This window comes from Jaculus jaculus, chromosome 15, assembly GCF_020740685.1.
Source record: "Jaculus jaculus isolate mJacJac1 chromosome 15, mJacJac1.mat.Y.cur, whole genome shotgun sequence".
NCBI classification, from domain to species: Eukaryota; Metazoa; Chordata; class Mammalia; order Rodentia; family Dipodidae; genus Jaculus; species Jaculus jaculus.
This window is the reverse complement of record NC_059116.1, coordinates 62,999,680-63,015,674: the sequence shown is the minus strand read 5'-3', so window position 1 is coordinate 63,015,674 and position 15,995 is coordinate 62,999,680. Positions and strand designations below refer to the sequence as shown.

The following is a 15,995-nucleotide window of genomic DNA, read 5'->3' as shown; positions in this document are numbered from 1 at the left end:
CAGCCAACAAGCAGAAAACTGGCCCCAACAAAAGAAGAATCAAGCTACTGCTACAGCAACAGGAGTTTCACACTTGGAGGATTATGTTTCATGATATAAAATACATAATTCTCCAACTGATAATTGCATTTTTGGAATTTATCTCAGGAGCAGCCATGTACAATGGGTAACAACCACTTACACAGCTGTTCAGATCTAGATTAATCAAGATTAAACAGCATCACTGTTATGATTGCATTCTGAAGTGTCCCGCAAAGGCTCCTGGTTTTGAGTACTTGTTCCTTGGCTGGTAGTGCTGTTTTTAGGGATAAGAGGCTGTGGAACCTTTAGGATGCGGGGCCTGGCTGGCAGAAAGAAGTCACTAGGGGCAGGCCTTTGAAGGCTACAGGCTGGCCCCTGGTTCCAATGCACTCTCTCTGCTTCCTATGCGAAATCCAGCCACACCACATGCTCTCACCACCATGAGTTGGGCAACCAGCCATGTCTTCCCAACTATGGTGGCCTGAAAAACCCCTGAAACCATGAGCCAAGTTGTTTCTATCAGGTACTTGTGCACAGTGATAAAAAAGCAACAAATATAATCATTAATTTTGTTGCTGGCCACTCCCATACTGGGCATTTCCAACAATGATGAGTATTCCATTGGGCAGAGCTGCTCTAGTGGAGTGGACCCTAAAACTACAGAGGACCGCCCACCGTTGGGGGTAGTCTAGCGTTTCTGACTCAATACGACAGAGATGGAGCATGGGCACCTGTACTTCTCAGGAGTTCCAGGGAAGCTACAGTCACTAGTCTGGAAACCCACTTTTGTCCAGAGATTTTTTTTAACTCACTGGTGATCTCATGGTGACTATTCCAGTACACTTCTGTCTCCACACATGGAAGTGGTGATGACATCAATCCTACCCAAATTAAACAACCTATTGAGTCTGGAGGCTGGTGAAAAGCAAAAACAAACAAGGTGCTCTTGGGGCAAATCTCCTCAGAGGGAGTGTCATGTTCACATCATTTCTAGTCGACTCCCACATTCTCACATAGATTTCTATGGCAAAAGCAGTGCTGAATGGGATGAATAATACTCAAGGACAAAAATGCCCTGAATCCTCTAGTTCACTGAATTCATTCATTCAGCAGCAAATTCATCATGGCCAAATGTGGTCCTCTAGAGAAAGGTTAGTACTGCACTTTTGGCTTTTTCTACATGGAGGCTTGGCTACATCATACAGGGTAGTTGGGACAGCGCATGCAGACTGATGTGGGTGGGTGCAGTAGATTCAGGGTATCTAAGAAAAAGCATCTTGGACCCCAGGCAAAGAAAAAAAAAAACTGTGAAGAGTGGCAGGCTCTGGGAACAGCAGGCACCATGCAAAACATACGGATGAGAGCTCTGCCTGGGTGCAGCCCACGGAGGGGGTCAGAGAGTCATGCGTTGGTCTTTAGAGCCATATGGCTAGCACTGACAGGCGGGTCCTCTGCAACTCCAGAAGGGCAGTTACTAGACCATGCACCATGTTAACGCCCACGCTGCCAGGAAGCCAGGAGCAGCTCAGAACGCATGTGGGTTTCCACCAGGAGCACAGGCATGAAATCCGGAGCTACCCTCTCCACACCCTTCTATTAAACTTCTGCTTGGTGACTTTTGTAAAAGCACTAAAAGCTGTCATGAGTTCTGGCAACTGCCGGGCTGGGCACGCATGCATTCAAAACATAAGTTCAGATCCAGTCTAGTCTCCTTTATGGAAGGCCAATGGAAAGTGCACACTGCCACAAGGGCAGGAGGGCACCCCAAGCAGGCACCGCATGGGGCTAAGTGCCTGCCCTGAAGACAGGACTGGTGGCATTGTGACACACATGCCTGCTGGGCTGGCATGAAGAACACTGCCTTCTCTCCATTTCCAGGCATGCAAAAATGCCACCTAACCTCAGGCCAGAATGTTCCCAACAATATCATGCAGGATTCAAATAAAACTGCATGCAACAACACTGCTTCTATAGCTCTAACATTTACACTGAAAACAAAACTTTTGTCTGCTGCCACAACAAATGAAGTTGTGTGGTATTCTTTTATATTATATACTTTTAGAGCTTTTTGATACAAGGAATAAACAAGTAACAGATACTAAATTAACTAAAGTTAATGATACAAAGTTTCAAGAAATATGAGGATATGTAAGAATGAGTGAGAGGTCTCATAGCACATATGATGTAAGGGAAATAGTCATTTAATAGAAAATAATGAAAGCAAATAATTCTTTGCCCCAATGTTTAATGAATAAGACACTGCATAACAAGTGTTTTCTGAATGTGGTCTGAATAATTCAAGCTGACACAAACTGTTGAAAAAGTGACTTGGGGCATTCCTCGTCAAAGTAAAATCTCAGGCCTTTTAATCCTAAGTTACCTTGGCTGGAAAACATTAGACAAGTCACACCATAGAAATATGCCTACACTAATTATATAAATGACAATTTCTTCAGCAAATGTCTACTCCAATTATATCATGACAATTCCTTCAGGAATCATAGTATTCCATGCTATTCTAATGTTTTTATGTAAAAAAAAAAAAACCAAATCTTTACTCTTGCATACAAATAACTATGCTCATCAGAAATTTATATGCATAAAAGGTCATTTGTACTTATACTGATTAACTGCCTTTGTTTCCTGGCCAAAAACACAAGGTGGATAATGAACTAATTATATATTATTGTAAGAGTTTGAAGTTCACAAGTATACTAATCGTAATTGGCTTCACAGATTTTTATGGGATTTTTCCCCAAAGTAGCTATTAAAGCAGTGAATTACAGTAGTTCCAGGTTATTTAAAAACATAAAGTTTATGAAACACTGAAGCAAATTCTCATTTAAAAGGTTTTACATGTTTCTCAAGGGAAAAATAAAATCGCAAAATATCTAGGTATTCACCTTAATAAAGGCCAGCACTCCCTAAATCTTATTGGATTTACATATAACAGTGGTAATTTTACTTTTGGTTAAACAGCTATTTACTGAGTTCCAGTGCCCAGAAGTACATACATTGGCCTCTTTAGGATTTTGCAGCTTAAGTAATTTTAGGAACCAAAAGTATCCCCAATTTAATCACTGAAAAATAATAAAAAAAAATACTACTTTCTCTCTCACCAGCATTGAGAGTGGTCATTTATACATAAATTAAAGGACAATGGTACAATGTAAAACCAAATATGCAAAAATGTATTTCCCTGAACTATAAAAGGTATGTGCGCAAAACTAAACAAGACTCTTACAAAGCTGACAAACACATGGAAGGATGCAAAAGAAAACCAGTTCGTGTCTGAATCTTACAATAATGTCCCAGAGAGAAAGTCAGGAAACCGTCCAAAGGTGCTTTCAGGACACGCAGCCCCCGAGCTCCGTAGGAACACACATTCCTAACCATGCTTCCTTCTGGGTGCTGGCCTCTGCTAGCATGACCTAACATCAAGACAGAGCATTAATTTCAGAACTGTGTGGAAGAAGCAGCATCCAGCAGAAAGGAAATGGCCCTCAAAATGGGAGAGGAAGTGCTATCTATAGAAAGGGAAGGAATGGACAGAGGCCCCACTAGGAAAAATGAGTATATAAGAAGTTACAGAAAACCAAGAGGAACAAGAAGAATACACATATCCTCAATCAATGTAAGAGGCAAGCTTAGTGTAATAAAAGATCAATTTAGCCTCTTGGTGCACATATCCTTTATTAAGTGTAATATGTAACACAGAACATGAATACATACATAGTTTATATAACATCATTAGCATTAAAAGGCAGACAATGTCAAAACCAAACCTTCACACAAAGTGCATGTGTTGCCAATAGTATCTGTCTCCCTTTATAATTGGGAATTTCTTCACTGACTGGTCATATTAGGTTGTTTCTTTCTTATCTGATTTTATATTTGTATCCTGAGGAAAGTGGTAATTGCATGCATGAACAAGAAAGGAAAGTAAATGGAAGAAAGTGCCAAGGGCTAGAAAAATCCACCCAACCTATGCAATAGCCCTGACATCCTCCGCACACCTTTAACAATTCTTTTTTCCATCCTTAGCAATTTTCTCTGGTTTTCCAATTAAAAACAGATGCACATCTAGGGACACAGAAATGCCTGCTCTGCAGCGCTATGAGTTTCACCCACCTAGGACAGTTACACTGCACACACATACCACTTACAGAAGCAGCAGTAGACATGGCAGTGCAGAGACTGAGAGGCCACAGGAAGTTCTGATGCCTTCTAGCTCATTTTTGACCACAGTAAATCTAATTCTTCTGCTTAATCCAGAGCAGGGTTTAATGAATGTTACCTCTTGCCGTTCCTTCATTTCTTATTACAGCTATTCCATGTGGAGTGTTGGCCTTAACAACACAATACTAAAGAAGTCCCATCTTCTATTTTTCTTTTCCATACTATGCTAGCTCAGGTGGAGGGAGAGAAGGGCTTCATGGCAAAGAATTTATCTAAGCTTTCTATTTGCCTCTTGGTACACATATCCTTTATTAAGTATAATATGTAACACAGAACATGAATATACACATAATTTATATACCATCATTAACATTAAAAGGAAAAGAAAGCACATTTGGAATGAGAGGCAGGAACTGTGTGCAGATGGAAGCAATCAGGTAAGCAGAAGAACAAAAGTGAAAGTGAGAAAAAGAGCTAAAGAATCACAAAAAACTTTTAAAAAAATTTGACAAAAGAAGAGTGGAGATTAAAAATAGCAGTAAGTAAGGCCAGAGGCTTATTAACTGGTAGTTTATCAGATCAGAGATTCTGTCCTATTGGGCTGAAGATAGACAAACAAAAATGGAAATGGGAAACACATTCAAAAGGACTTATTTTCATTTTGTTTCAAATATTAAATATTTTATTTATTATCTGAGAAAGAAAAAGGGAAGGAGGGAGGCAGGGAGGGAGAGGGAGGGGAAGAGACAGAGAGAAAAAGAGAAAGAGAGAGAGAGAGAGAGAGAGAGAGAGAGAGAGAGAGAGAGAGCAAGCATGCCAAGACCTCCAGCCACTGCGAACAAATTCCAGACACATGCACCACCTTGTGCATATGGCTTAAGTGAGTACTAGGGAACTTAACATGTGTCCTTAGGCTTTGCAAGCAAGTGCCTTACTGCTAAGCCATCTCTCCAGCCTTCACAAGCATTACTTTAGTCAAAAATACATGTGTGCATGTATATGCACAAGTACATGTCACTCAGGATGAGAATGCAAGATTATTATCTCTATTTTACAAATGCATCTTTAAGCAGATAAAGTGGCACATATGAGCACTTTTTCAAAGTCAGCAAGAATGAGTTTCATGGTGGTGTGGCTCAGTGGTAAAACACTTGCATAGAATGCATAAGGCACCAAGTTCTATTCTAGCACCAAAATAATAATAATAATAATAATAATAATAATAATAATAATAATGTTACAAAATTCAATTAAAGGTTAAGTTTCACAATCTATTAAAAATCATCTTTTATGGTAAGACCCTATTCTGAAGACTCCACATACTTGGGCTGCAATGTCACTAAGAAACCCTGCTGGAGCTGAGCTGAAAACCTCCTCCATGTAGAGCAGCTAACAGAAAGCTGGAAAGAGCTATGCTGCATGCAGTTCAATAGGAGAGAGAGAAATCACCAGTGGAGATACTCAGCAGTGGACAATGCAAGCCTAAAATTTGGCCAGCCAGGCCAAATGAGCCAACAGGCGCAGTAGTGGCATGTCTGTGATGGAGAAAATCAAGAAAATCAACCAGTCTCTAATTGGACTGGAGGCCACTCCATGAGAGGGAATACATCTCTGATACTGAAAACCTACAACAGGCATAGCCATGAGTCCTAGGGGTATAACGTCTGATGGTGTCTGGCTAAATGCATACACTATCCCTTTCCTCATCGAACTGCCAGTGCGTACTTCTCTTAATGTTTATACTCATATATTAATGCTACTCTCACTTCTAGTGAAAAATCTTCTCTTTTCAGATGGCAGTGACCTTGGGATGACTCAGAAGACACCATAGTGCTGAGAAGTGGCAGAGGAGTGTTCAGCACTGAAATATCACTATCATACCTTCCAGGGTTCAAGCTCCATTGTGGAAGAGGTGGTGAAACGAATGTAACAGCCAAAAGGAAGGACAGGACTCCTTACAACATGCTCCTCCAGACACAAAATGGCCTGGATATCCATGACCTCACAGTATCTGACACTACCTACACAAGACCATCATAATAGGAGGAAAATTTTTTATCAAAATAAAAGAGAGACTGAGAGGAGAAAGGACTATGATGGAGAATGGAGTTTCAAAGGGGAAACTGGGGAGAGGGAGGAAATTACCATGGGTTATTGTCTACAATTATGGAAGTTGTCAATAAAAACATTAATTAAAAAAGTAAATCATCTTTTAAAAGATTTACAAGTTTCTAAGAAATGTCTTTAAGAAAATGCATCAGTATATCTGCACTATAAATACACTACTTCTATCTTCTCTTGTAGTCCAGTGTTTCTATACCCAAAATGTATGGACTTGCCTCCACCCTGCAAATTGATGGGTGAATTTAACAAAACACAAAAGCCCACTAACATTATCAGGACTGTATATATATTTTAAGGGCTATTGTCATTCTTCATTCTAATCTGTAAAATAGGCAATGATTTAACAAAAGTAAAGAAATTATGTACCTATGCTTTATACATTCTAGGATATGCACACCGACATACACACACTCACATGTACACACATATATATGTGTGTGTGCGTGCACGCACACACACACACACACACTCCAAACATTATTTAGGAGAAAGTTAACATAAGATTTGCATATATATATATTTGAGTTGCATAACATTTTTACCAATGATGGACACATACACAAAACTGGCCCCACAGATTATAACAGAGTGGAAAAAATTCTATTGCCTAGTAATGTAATGTGGTAGCTATAGTCTCTCAGTATAATCCAGTATTATAGATTAGTGGTGAATCTGTTGTGATCAAAAACACTGCATTGTTTGTCACAAATGTACAGCATATACAATTAGGAATAGGACATGACACCGCTAATGACAAAGTGTTATACTATTGTTTATGTAGTCAATATGTTATACTTCCTAGCTTGTTCCATTATTAAAATCTGCTATAAAACAGTAGGCTGTACTATGCAGCAGCTACCTTGGTTGTGTTTACCTCACCACTTGCTTATATCATTTTCTCTGGTGACTGACTTAATCACTTTTTTGTTCATCATGTTCCTAGGACCATTAAGCTATATTATATGCATAACATATCTTGCTATTGCATCAATCCTCTGAGACAGATATTCAATTATAAGCAGCAAAAGAAACTTTAAAAATCTGCCCTTCAAATGGGCTACTTATATGATTTGGAAGCTAACAAGCTCCCTATCCCTATCTTATTTCTTCTGTATCATGCTACCATTCACGAGTTGTCATGATTGATATCTTTCCATTTAAACATATATGTGGAAGAAGTAATATGCTACATTTTAGCTAGTTTCTTTTTACCATGGAGCAAGCTCCCAAGAAAAGGGATTCTAAGGCAGTTATATTTTAGTTGGCAGGGTTAGCAACAAGGGGATCAGAAAGACCATAGTCTATCAGCTGAGGAGAGACACCATGGAGAACAAGCTCCTTCCCATATACCAGCCTGTACTGGGGCTGGGCCACTGGGCCAACACGCTCTCGCACAGGATGACCTCATGTACCTTTTTACTAAATCCAAAAATAACAGTGCACTGCCAACTGCAGACAATTTTTCAAGGTAACCTGACTACTGGGACCAACAAAGAGATATTGTTTAATTAATAGCTGTCATGCTCAAAAATACTATGTACATACTTTTCAACTCTAATCTTTCAAATGATAGCACAGTTACAAAGTGATAAATGTGCACTAATTAAAAAAATAAGCTATTGATCAAAGCTTCTGTGTTATAAATACATTTGTGCTCTGTTAAAATGCAAGCAGCAAGTTGTTTTGATATTGTCACAAGATAAATTCCTGACACAGGGGCGATTTATTTTGCATATTCCCCTTCATACTTTAATTTCATCCAAGCCAGACACAAGAACTTCTGCATAAGGGATGACAAATAATCTATGAAAGGGGGAATAACTAGAGACTGAGAAACAGCAAGGTCCTGGAAGAGTGGTGAAGGTCATTCTTATGAACTGAGACAGTTAATTTTTCTCACTCATCCCAACAATCCATTATGTCTATCAGAAAGGTTCTCAATTTATCACAGTTTTTGAAACCTGTTTCATTTTCTTTATTATAATTATATTTGCATATTTTGAAAATGCAATATTTTCATGTTTAACATGCTTAGTACATTTTACAGTAAGATTTATTATAGTCTGTCATATTACATCTGCATAAAATTTGCAAGTATTACCTTAATTTCTTTATGCACTTAGAACATTACACTTGGTTAAGAAATTATTGATGTCACTCATTCCAGCATTTTCTTCACTATGATTTCACATTCATACATCAGCTATAACTAATAGGAAACAACATTTTAAAAACTCATGTCTTGCTATAAAACTTGGGTTTACTACCTACCTTTCTATTTCCAGTACACTAAATGACAAGATGTAGTTACAGCTAAGACCCGAAACTGCAGCCATAACTGACAATACCTCAGGATAAGCTTTACATGACAGTTAAAAGTTCAAAGCAGCAAACCTCATAATTCAGAGACCCACATTTATGAAAGGGCTCCATAAATGTAGGGCTGCCCAATGTCTGCAAAGAAGAAGTTGCACTATAAGCACCCTTTGTATTAGCTATACAAGACGATGAGTGCCTCATGTTCACCATGCATGGGCTATAAAATAAAAAACATAGTTGTTCTATTTAAGGTGCTGTAGATAGATTTTGCTACAAGATTATTTTCAAAAAAATTAAGTAAATCTTCATGTTAAATGGTGAAAAAGTTGCCAGCGGTAACACATTTCATAATGTATAATCTCTACATAATGACATTTAGTAGTAAAAAAAATAGTATGAATATGTGCAAAACGACCATTTTCCTGATATTTAGTTCTTTTTTAAGTAGCATCTGATTACATGCACATGTCTATTAAACAGCTTTATACATATGCTCAATACAAAACATGATAGGAAGTAGTGCATTTCCTACAACTTAAAGATATTGGAAAAGGAACTGTTACTAACTCAAGAGAGTACTCATAATAAACACTCAAAATGAAGTATACATCTGTGCACTTCAGTTTTAAGAACCAAAGAGAAAACAGCACACCTCTTTCAATAAAGATCTACTGTAAACATGATGAAAGTGCCCCCATGTAAATGGCAAGAGCAACATGCCCTGTGGTACAGAGCCAGGCCAAACAGCTGCCAAAAACATTTCCTCTGACAACCCAAAGTTATTTTTCAGTGTTTAGGTGCGGATCTGGGCTGTGATAAAAGTGCAACAGTGTCCTCTAGTGGACAACACTAAAAATGATTATTTCTAAATTTCCTTTCAAAGGAAGACAAGTTTAAAAAAAGCTGACACCCTGAACATCATAAAACTTGTGAATCAAATCATGGAGTCTAATGAAGTAAACCCAAGGTTAACACTTACAATGAATCACAAGGGCAAAGACTTTGGGAAGAGCAGGACAGACAGACACTGGAAGATAACCTCGGGAATAACTGCTATACCTCTTTTTTGCCTAGCACACCTGGCAAGAAGGTAAGAACACTGAGGATCAGTCATCACTCCCTTACCTGCCTTTGTTAAGTGAGTGCTTGTTTTATATGAAACATGCATTGGATACTTTGGGGGGATAAAAAATGAGTAGAGGAAACTTGCATTACAATAACGTGTGATGAAATTAGTAGACTTTATAAACAATTTTGAAGGTAAAAACAGACTCAATCACCCATAACACCCCCAAAAATAAGAGGAGTAAACTCAGTGGGAGCAAAGTCAAGCCCAGGAAAGCGGCTGAGTAGGAACAAGTATTCTGTGAGAGATTTCCTTCCCAGCTCTCCAGGTGAGGTGCCTCTCACTACTCTGTGCACCATCACAGCACGTCATTCCTCAACAAGGAAAGAATCCCGTGATGGTAAAGACAAGGGGGACATAATGTGTGCAGTCATCCCCAGAAACCGTATGGCTCAAGGGTTACCACTGCACCTCAGGATGCTGTTCTCTTCAGCCTTTCCTATCTCCTACGTGCTTCCTTTGAGCAGGTAAAATCAGAAATTGTCCCTGGTTTCAAAAAAGCTTAAAACTAGGATCTAGGTTCATCTTAGCACTATAAATAAAGGAACAAGCAAATAAATTTTTTAAAATTGGGGGGACAGGAGAGATGGCTCAGCAGTTAAGGGCACTTGCTTGAAAAGCCTGCCTTCCCTGGCTGGTTTCCCCAGTGCCCATGTAAAACCAGACGCACAAGGTGGCACATCCATCTGGAGTTTGTCTGCAGTGGCAAGAGGCCCTGGCATGTCATATGCATATTCATATTTCTTTTCTCATTCTCTTTTATCCCCTTGCAAATAAATAAGGGTTTTTTTGGTAAAAAAAAAAATAATTTCAAAAGAATCTTTACTCTGGATCCTGGGTCACAAAGAACCCCTTTTGGATTCCCAGCTCAGATTTCCTCAATCATGGAAGCTTTCTGCAAAGGAAAAAAGATCTATGCCAACTTTCTTAATGGTATCACGAACAGGTACATATAACAGAAAGTTACTGCCAACATAATTCCCCTACTGACTTCATGAAAACACATCAACACTGCCCCAGTTCCCCAAGTTTACACAGAAACAGTTTCACTGTAATCAGGAACAAGCTCTAGCAGAGATATATGGGCAATACTGAATTATTTTTCATAGGACAGAACATTTGAAAATTTCTGCTTACAGACCTAGAGATAGGGTTTAGGAGCAGAATGTTTGCCTCATAGGCACAAGGCCCTAGGTCTCATACCCAGCAGCACCTAAATAAGTAAATAAATAATAAATAAATAAATTCTTGTGCTGGAGAGATGGCTTAGCGGTTAAGCACTTGCCTGTAAAGCCTAAGGACCCCAGTTCAAGGCTCGATTCCCCAGGACCCACGTTAGCCAGATGCACAAGGGGGCGCACGCGTCTGGAGTTCGTATGCAGTGGCTGGAGGCCCTAGTGTGCCCATTCTCTCTCTCTCTCTCTCTGCCTCTTTCTCTCTCTCTCAAATAAATAAATAAAAATTAAAGATAAATAAATAAAATTAAAGATAAATAAATAAATAATTTAGAAAGCAGACAAACTCAGATCTACATACAGAAACCATATGTTATGGTAAAATAAAAGGTTAAAAATAAATTCTGCTCACAAAAAGCTTGGGCACTCTGAGCCCGCTGCAGTATCCTCATAGCTTTATTTGTATTACCCTCAGCAGATCTGCCAAGGTCAAAACCACCAGCAAGAAAAGGGCTTTCAGTCAACCTAATGCCATGCTGATCAGGTGGCCCTGCAGATGTTAACTGGAGGAAAATGGTATCTCCAGACAAGGCCCCAGTTTGAGTAAGCTAGTCATTCTTTTGGAAGCAGGCAAGTGGAAATGCCGGAGAGCAATGTAATTGGCACATGCAGAGAAAAAACAAATACTTTAGCAAGATGAAAGTAAAAGTGGATGCTGAAGGGTTATCCTTTGAGTCCCAGTGGTTTGGATGTAGCCTTGTCAGCCAGCCCTATTAAAAAAAAAAATAATAACAATGGAAAGTGAGAGACACTGATTAGAATAAACAGTGACAGGAGGGTGGGCTCAGCCATGAACACTTAATGCATATTTATAGTTCCATCAAGTGGACATCTTTACTATAAACACTTGAAAAACAGCAAAGTCATTCATTTAAATGCCAGAAAAAAAGTAAAAGATGCTAATTTGACCTTAGGGGGACCGATCGGGTGTCACTGACACTACCGGATGGCTTGAAACAAAATCTACCAAGACGACTAATTAGTGCTTACTGGATTAGGTCATACCTCAAACAGAAAAGAAACAAACAAGGAAGATAGGATGTTTGGATTCTTATACAGTCAACCCATTTAACAGCCAACACAACCTGTCTCATTTACACCTCTGAAAATGTATCTAATATCAAACAACTACAGAAAGAAAGCAATGCACTGATTCCCAAGGTTTTTAGGTTTGCAAACATGGAAAAAAGCAATAAACAACAACAATTGGAGCATTTCTTTTAAAGAAAAAAGCTGCACCGATGAATGATGTAACAGGAATAAAGCAGGTTTGACTTGCTGGTTTGCTATATAATAAAGCAAGAGTAGTTCTAACAATGGTAAGTTTTGCAATTAAGCAATACTTTTATGAACTGCTCAGTGGAGAGTGTTAAGAATTCCTACTAGAAAAGTCTTAAGAGTATTTAGAGATCATGAGTCCCCCATTCAAAATAAACTGCAAGTCGGGCTGGAGAGATGGCTTAGCGGTTAGGCGCTTGCCTGTGAAGCCTAAGGACCCCGGTTCGAGGCTCGGTTCCCCAGGTCCCACATTAGCCAGATGCACAAGGGGGCACACGCGTCTGGAGTTCGTTTGCAGAGGCTGGAAGCCCTGGCGCGCCCATTCTCTCTCTCTCCCTCTATCTGTCTTTCTCTCTGTGTCTGTCGCTCTCAAATTAAAAATAAATAAAAAATTTAAAAAAATATTAAAAAAAAATAAAAATAAACTGCAAATCGCTTCTGAACTGGGAATGTAATCTCCATGGGCAGACAATAAGAGGATTTGCCATCGATTTGTAGGTCTCACTTTCAGTTTCTGTGGCCACTGCTACTTAGACATGACAATGGTGCCACTCTGGCTTTGCCTTACAAATATGTACTTTCACTAAAATGAGCTAATTCACCTATTCCCAACACATAAAGGGCTCTCCTTCAGTGTCACTCTTAATTCTCAATAATCAACAACCCAGTGACATTGCCTCAAGCTATATATAATGCACATACAAACATGAATTCCCAACACAACAGCCTGTTCAACTTCATTGGACTCGGAGAGCTCCCTAACAAATGCTTGCCACATGATTAGAAAATTGTTCAAGTCTGCAGGAAATACAGCAAATACAAAGAAGTAACAGTCAATTAGGATGAGAAAGGAGTGGATCCCTGTCATTAAAATCCTTAAAACCTGAGCATTAATAAGAAAATGATCCATTATTCACTTAAGATATTTTTATTAAAACAGGTATTAATTCCACTGCAATTTAACCATAACAAACACTAGTAATGCCAGGAAGACTTTTGAATAGGGCTAGGGAAACAAATCTCAAAGAATTAAAAAATACAGCTGCAACTGTATGCAATTTATAGGGTTTTGTAAATTTTTTTTTTTTTCCTCCACCTATCAAGCAGAGAAGAAAGACACATTCAGAAATGAAATATTCTCCTTAGGGGAAGAAATAATCGAAGAAAACAAGGACTTTTATTCTAATATTTTAAAATATTTTATTTAGTTATTTGAGAGAAGGGAAAGAAAAAAGAGGAGAGAGAGACAGAGAATGAGCATGTCAGGGCCTCCAGCCACTACAAATTCCACACTCATGTGCACCTTGTGCATATGGTTTTATGTGAGTACTGGGGAATTGAACCTGGGTCCTATGGCTTTGCAGGCTAGTACCTTAACCACTAAGATATCTCTCCAGCCCTGTTGTTCTGTAGATAGATGGCTTAGGCTGGTCTTGAACTCCTGGGATGAAGTGATTTTCTTGCTTCAGCTTCAAAAGTAGCTGAGATTACAGGTATGCTCCACCACCCTCAGCTCAATGACAAGTAAATTTTTCTCAAGAAATTCTAGCCAAAGGCTAGGCATTTCCAGTTACCACCCTTACTGTATCTGGGCAGAGCCATCTACAGACAAATGCAAGATACAAGAAAAGAACATGTTCAGTTGTTGGTTGAATAAACTTTAATTTTCCCCAAATATCATTTGTCAATAGCATCATGACATTATGTAACAATGAGAAACCATATAACAAAGAAGGCAGAGAACTTACTTGTTAGCTTGTTGTGGCTAAGGACCAGTTGTGTGATATGGGCTAAGGAAACTAGAAAAAAAAAAAATAAAAATAACACATAAGTCAGAAAATATAGCCAATTACCAGGTAGGCTGCAAAATAATTTTCATAGGGTGAGGTGGTAACACTCAAAACAGAAGCTGGGATTCACATAACACTATCTGCTAAGTGCTCAGCCAAATGAAGAAAAAGTCATGCAATTAATGGCACAATCAGCACAGCACGTTAGAGCTGATAAGATTAATGTCACAGGATCAAACATTACAAGAACTGTATAGCTTCGCCTGGCAACCCAGCCAGCTAGCCGAACTTGAGCTATCCATCTCAATACCATGCCACTTAGAAGAAAAAACATCAGGAGCAGACAAACACAAAGACTTGGCTGTGCTTGTGTGTGTATCAAAACCGATCATCTTAGCAAGGCCAGCAGTGGGTAGCTAGCTATGTCCATCATCTGTCCAGAGTTCTTCTGCCCACTATCATATGATCTGAGTAAAACCCATCCATAACTTCCTCTAAACATATTTAGTTGACATTTCTAAGCACTGATTTGGAATGCAGATTACTTGCCAATTTCAAACATTCTTATAAAGGATTTATCTGCTCAACAAGATTAAATTTCCTAAAGAATGGCTTGTCTAACTATAAAGGAAGAAAATGTGCACAAAAATTTAAAGAGAGAAAAGTAGGGGAGAAGAAACTTGTCTTCCATTCTGAGTTCTATTTTCAGATATACATATATATAATATATATATGACAAATTTATTTTTTCCCAATAGTCTTGCTGTAAATATGTTCTTCTAAATGAAGTAGAGATTTTCCTTTAACGAGATAATAAGAAAAACATCTTTTCCAAGATTGGGCTCACTGTCAGATCTCAGGATGCTTTGAGAAAAAAAAAAAATGAGTATATACCCTCTTGAGCACATTTTTTTTTTTTTTGGTAATGCCATCACAGTTATAGAAAAATTCAAATATAACACAAACACCTGTATCCTAGCCTGAATCAGTGAAACCCAGCAGCAGCCCATCAACTTCAGGATGTGCTTCCTACAAACAAAACCACAAGAGGACCACAAAACCAAGGTGTTTCCCCATGCACATCATGGGCATCCAGTCCTCTGCCCCATCCAAGAAGTGCTCCAATTATTTCGTTTCCAAATAGTTCCAGTTCAAGTCCATGTTGCATGACATTGCCCAGTTCCCTTAATGTCCTTTGGACTCAGGGTCATTGTCTTTGAATTTCCTGAGACTGTGATAAACTGCAGGCTAAATCATTTTGCATGTGTCCTGTTTTGTGATGAGTGTACCCTGAAGGCCCACATGCTAAGGATTGGTTCCTAGGTGCAGTACTGGACTGTGCTTTGGGCCTTCAGGCAGTACCGCCTAGCAAAAAGACCTGAGATCACCTATTATGGGATTTGGCCTCTTCTCCTCCCCATTTTCTCTGTCTTTGGATCCTGAGATGAGATGAGAACACTCACTTCATCACATGTTTCCACCATAAGGTATAACACTCTCTCCACACATGCTCCCACCATGAGGTGTAACACTCACTCCACACATGCTCCCACCATGAGGTATAACACTCACTCCACACATGCTCCCACAATAAGGTGTAACACTCACTCCACACATGCTCCCACCATAAGGTGTAACACTCACTCCACACATGCTCCCACCATGAGGTATAACACTCACTTCACACCTGCTCCCATCATAAGGTGTAACTCTCACTCTTAACACATGCTCCCACCATAAGGTGTAACTCTCACTCCACACATGCTCCCATTATAAGGTGTAACACTCGCTCTGCACATGCTCCAATCATAAGGAAGAACATCTTGAAAATATACCAATAACCCAATTCCTCACCAAACTTTGTGTTTCATGGTCCTCAACTTTTACACCCTAAAACATTTAGCTATGACCACATACATTTTT

At 39.1% G+C, this 15,995-nt stretch overlaps 1 protein-coding gene across 4 annotated transcripts in view; it reads right to left on the bottom strand.

The window, feature by feature from the left end:
- The window catches only part of Rsu1 (Ras suppressor protein 1), a 224,164-nt gene that overhangs the window by 177,567 nt on the left and 30,602 nt on the right, over window positions 1–15,995 (bottom strand). For 2 of the 4 annotated variants that reach the window (XM_045135296.1, XM_045135297.1), the window contains exons 3-4: window positions 14,031–14,081; window positions 3,324–3,452 (exon numbers count right to left, since the gene is read on the bottom strand). In XM_045135296.1, the coding sequence (XP_044991231.1) occupies window positions 3,324–3,452; window positions 14,031–14,081 (180 nt within the window). The remainder of the gene's footprint in view (window positions 1–3,323; window positions 3,453–14,030; window positions 14,082–15,995) is intronic. The other 2 variants (XM_045135298.1, XM_004662355.2) reach the window with 1 other exon arrangement.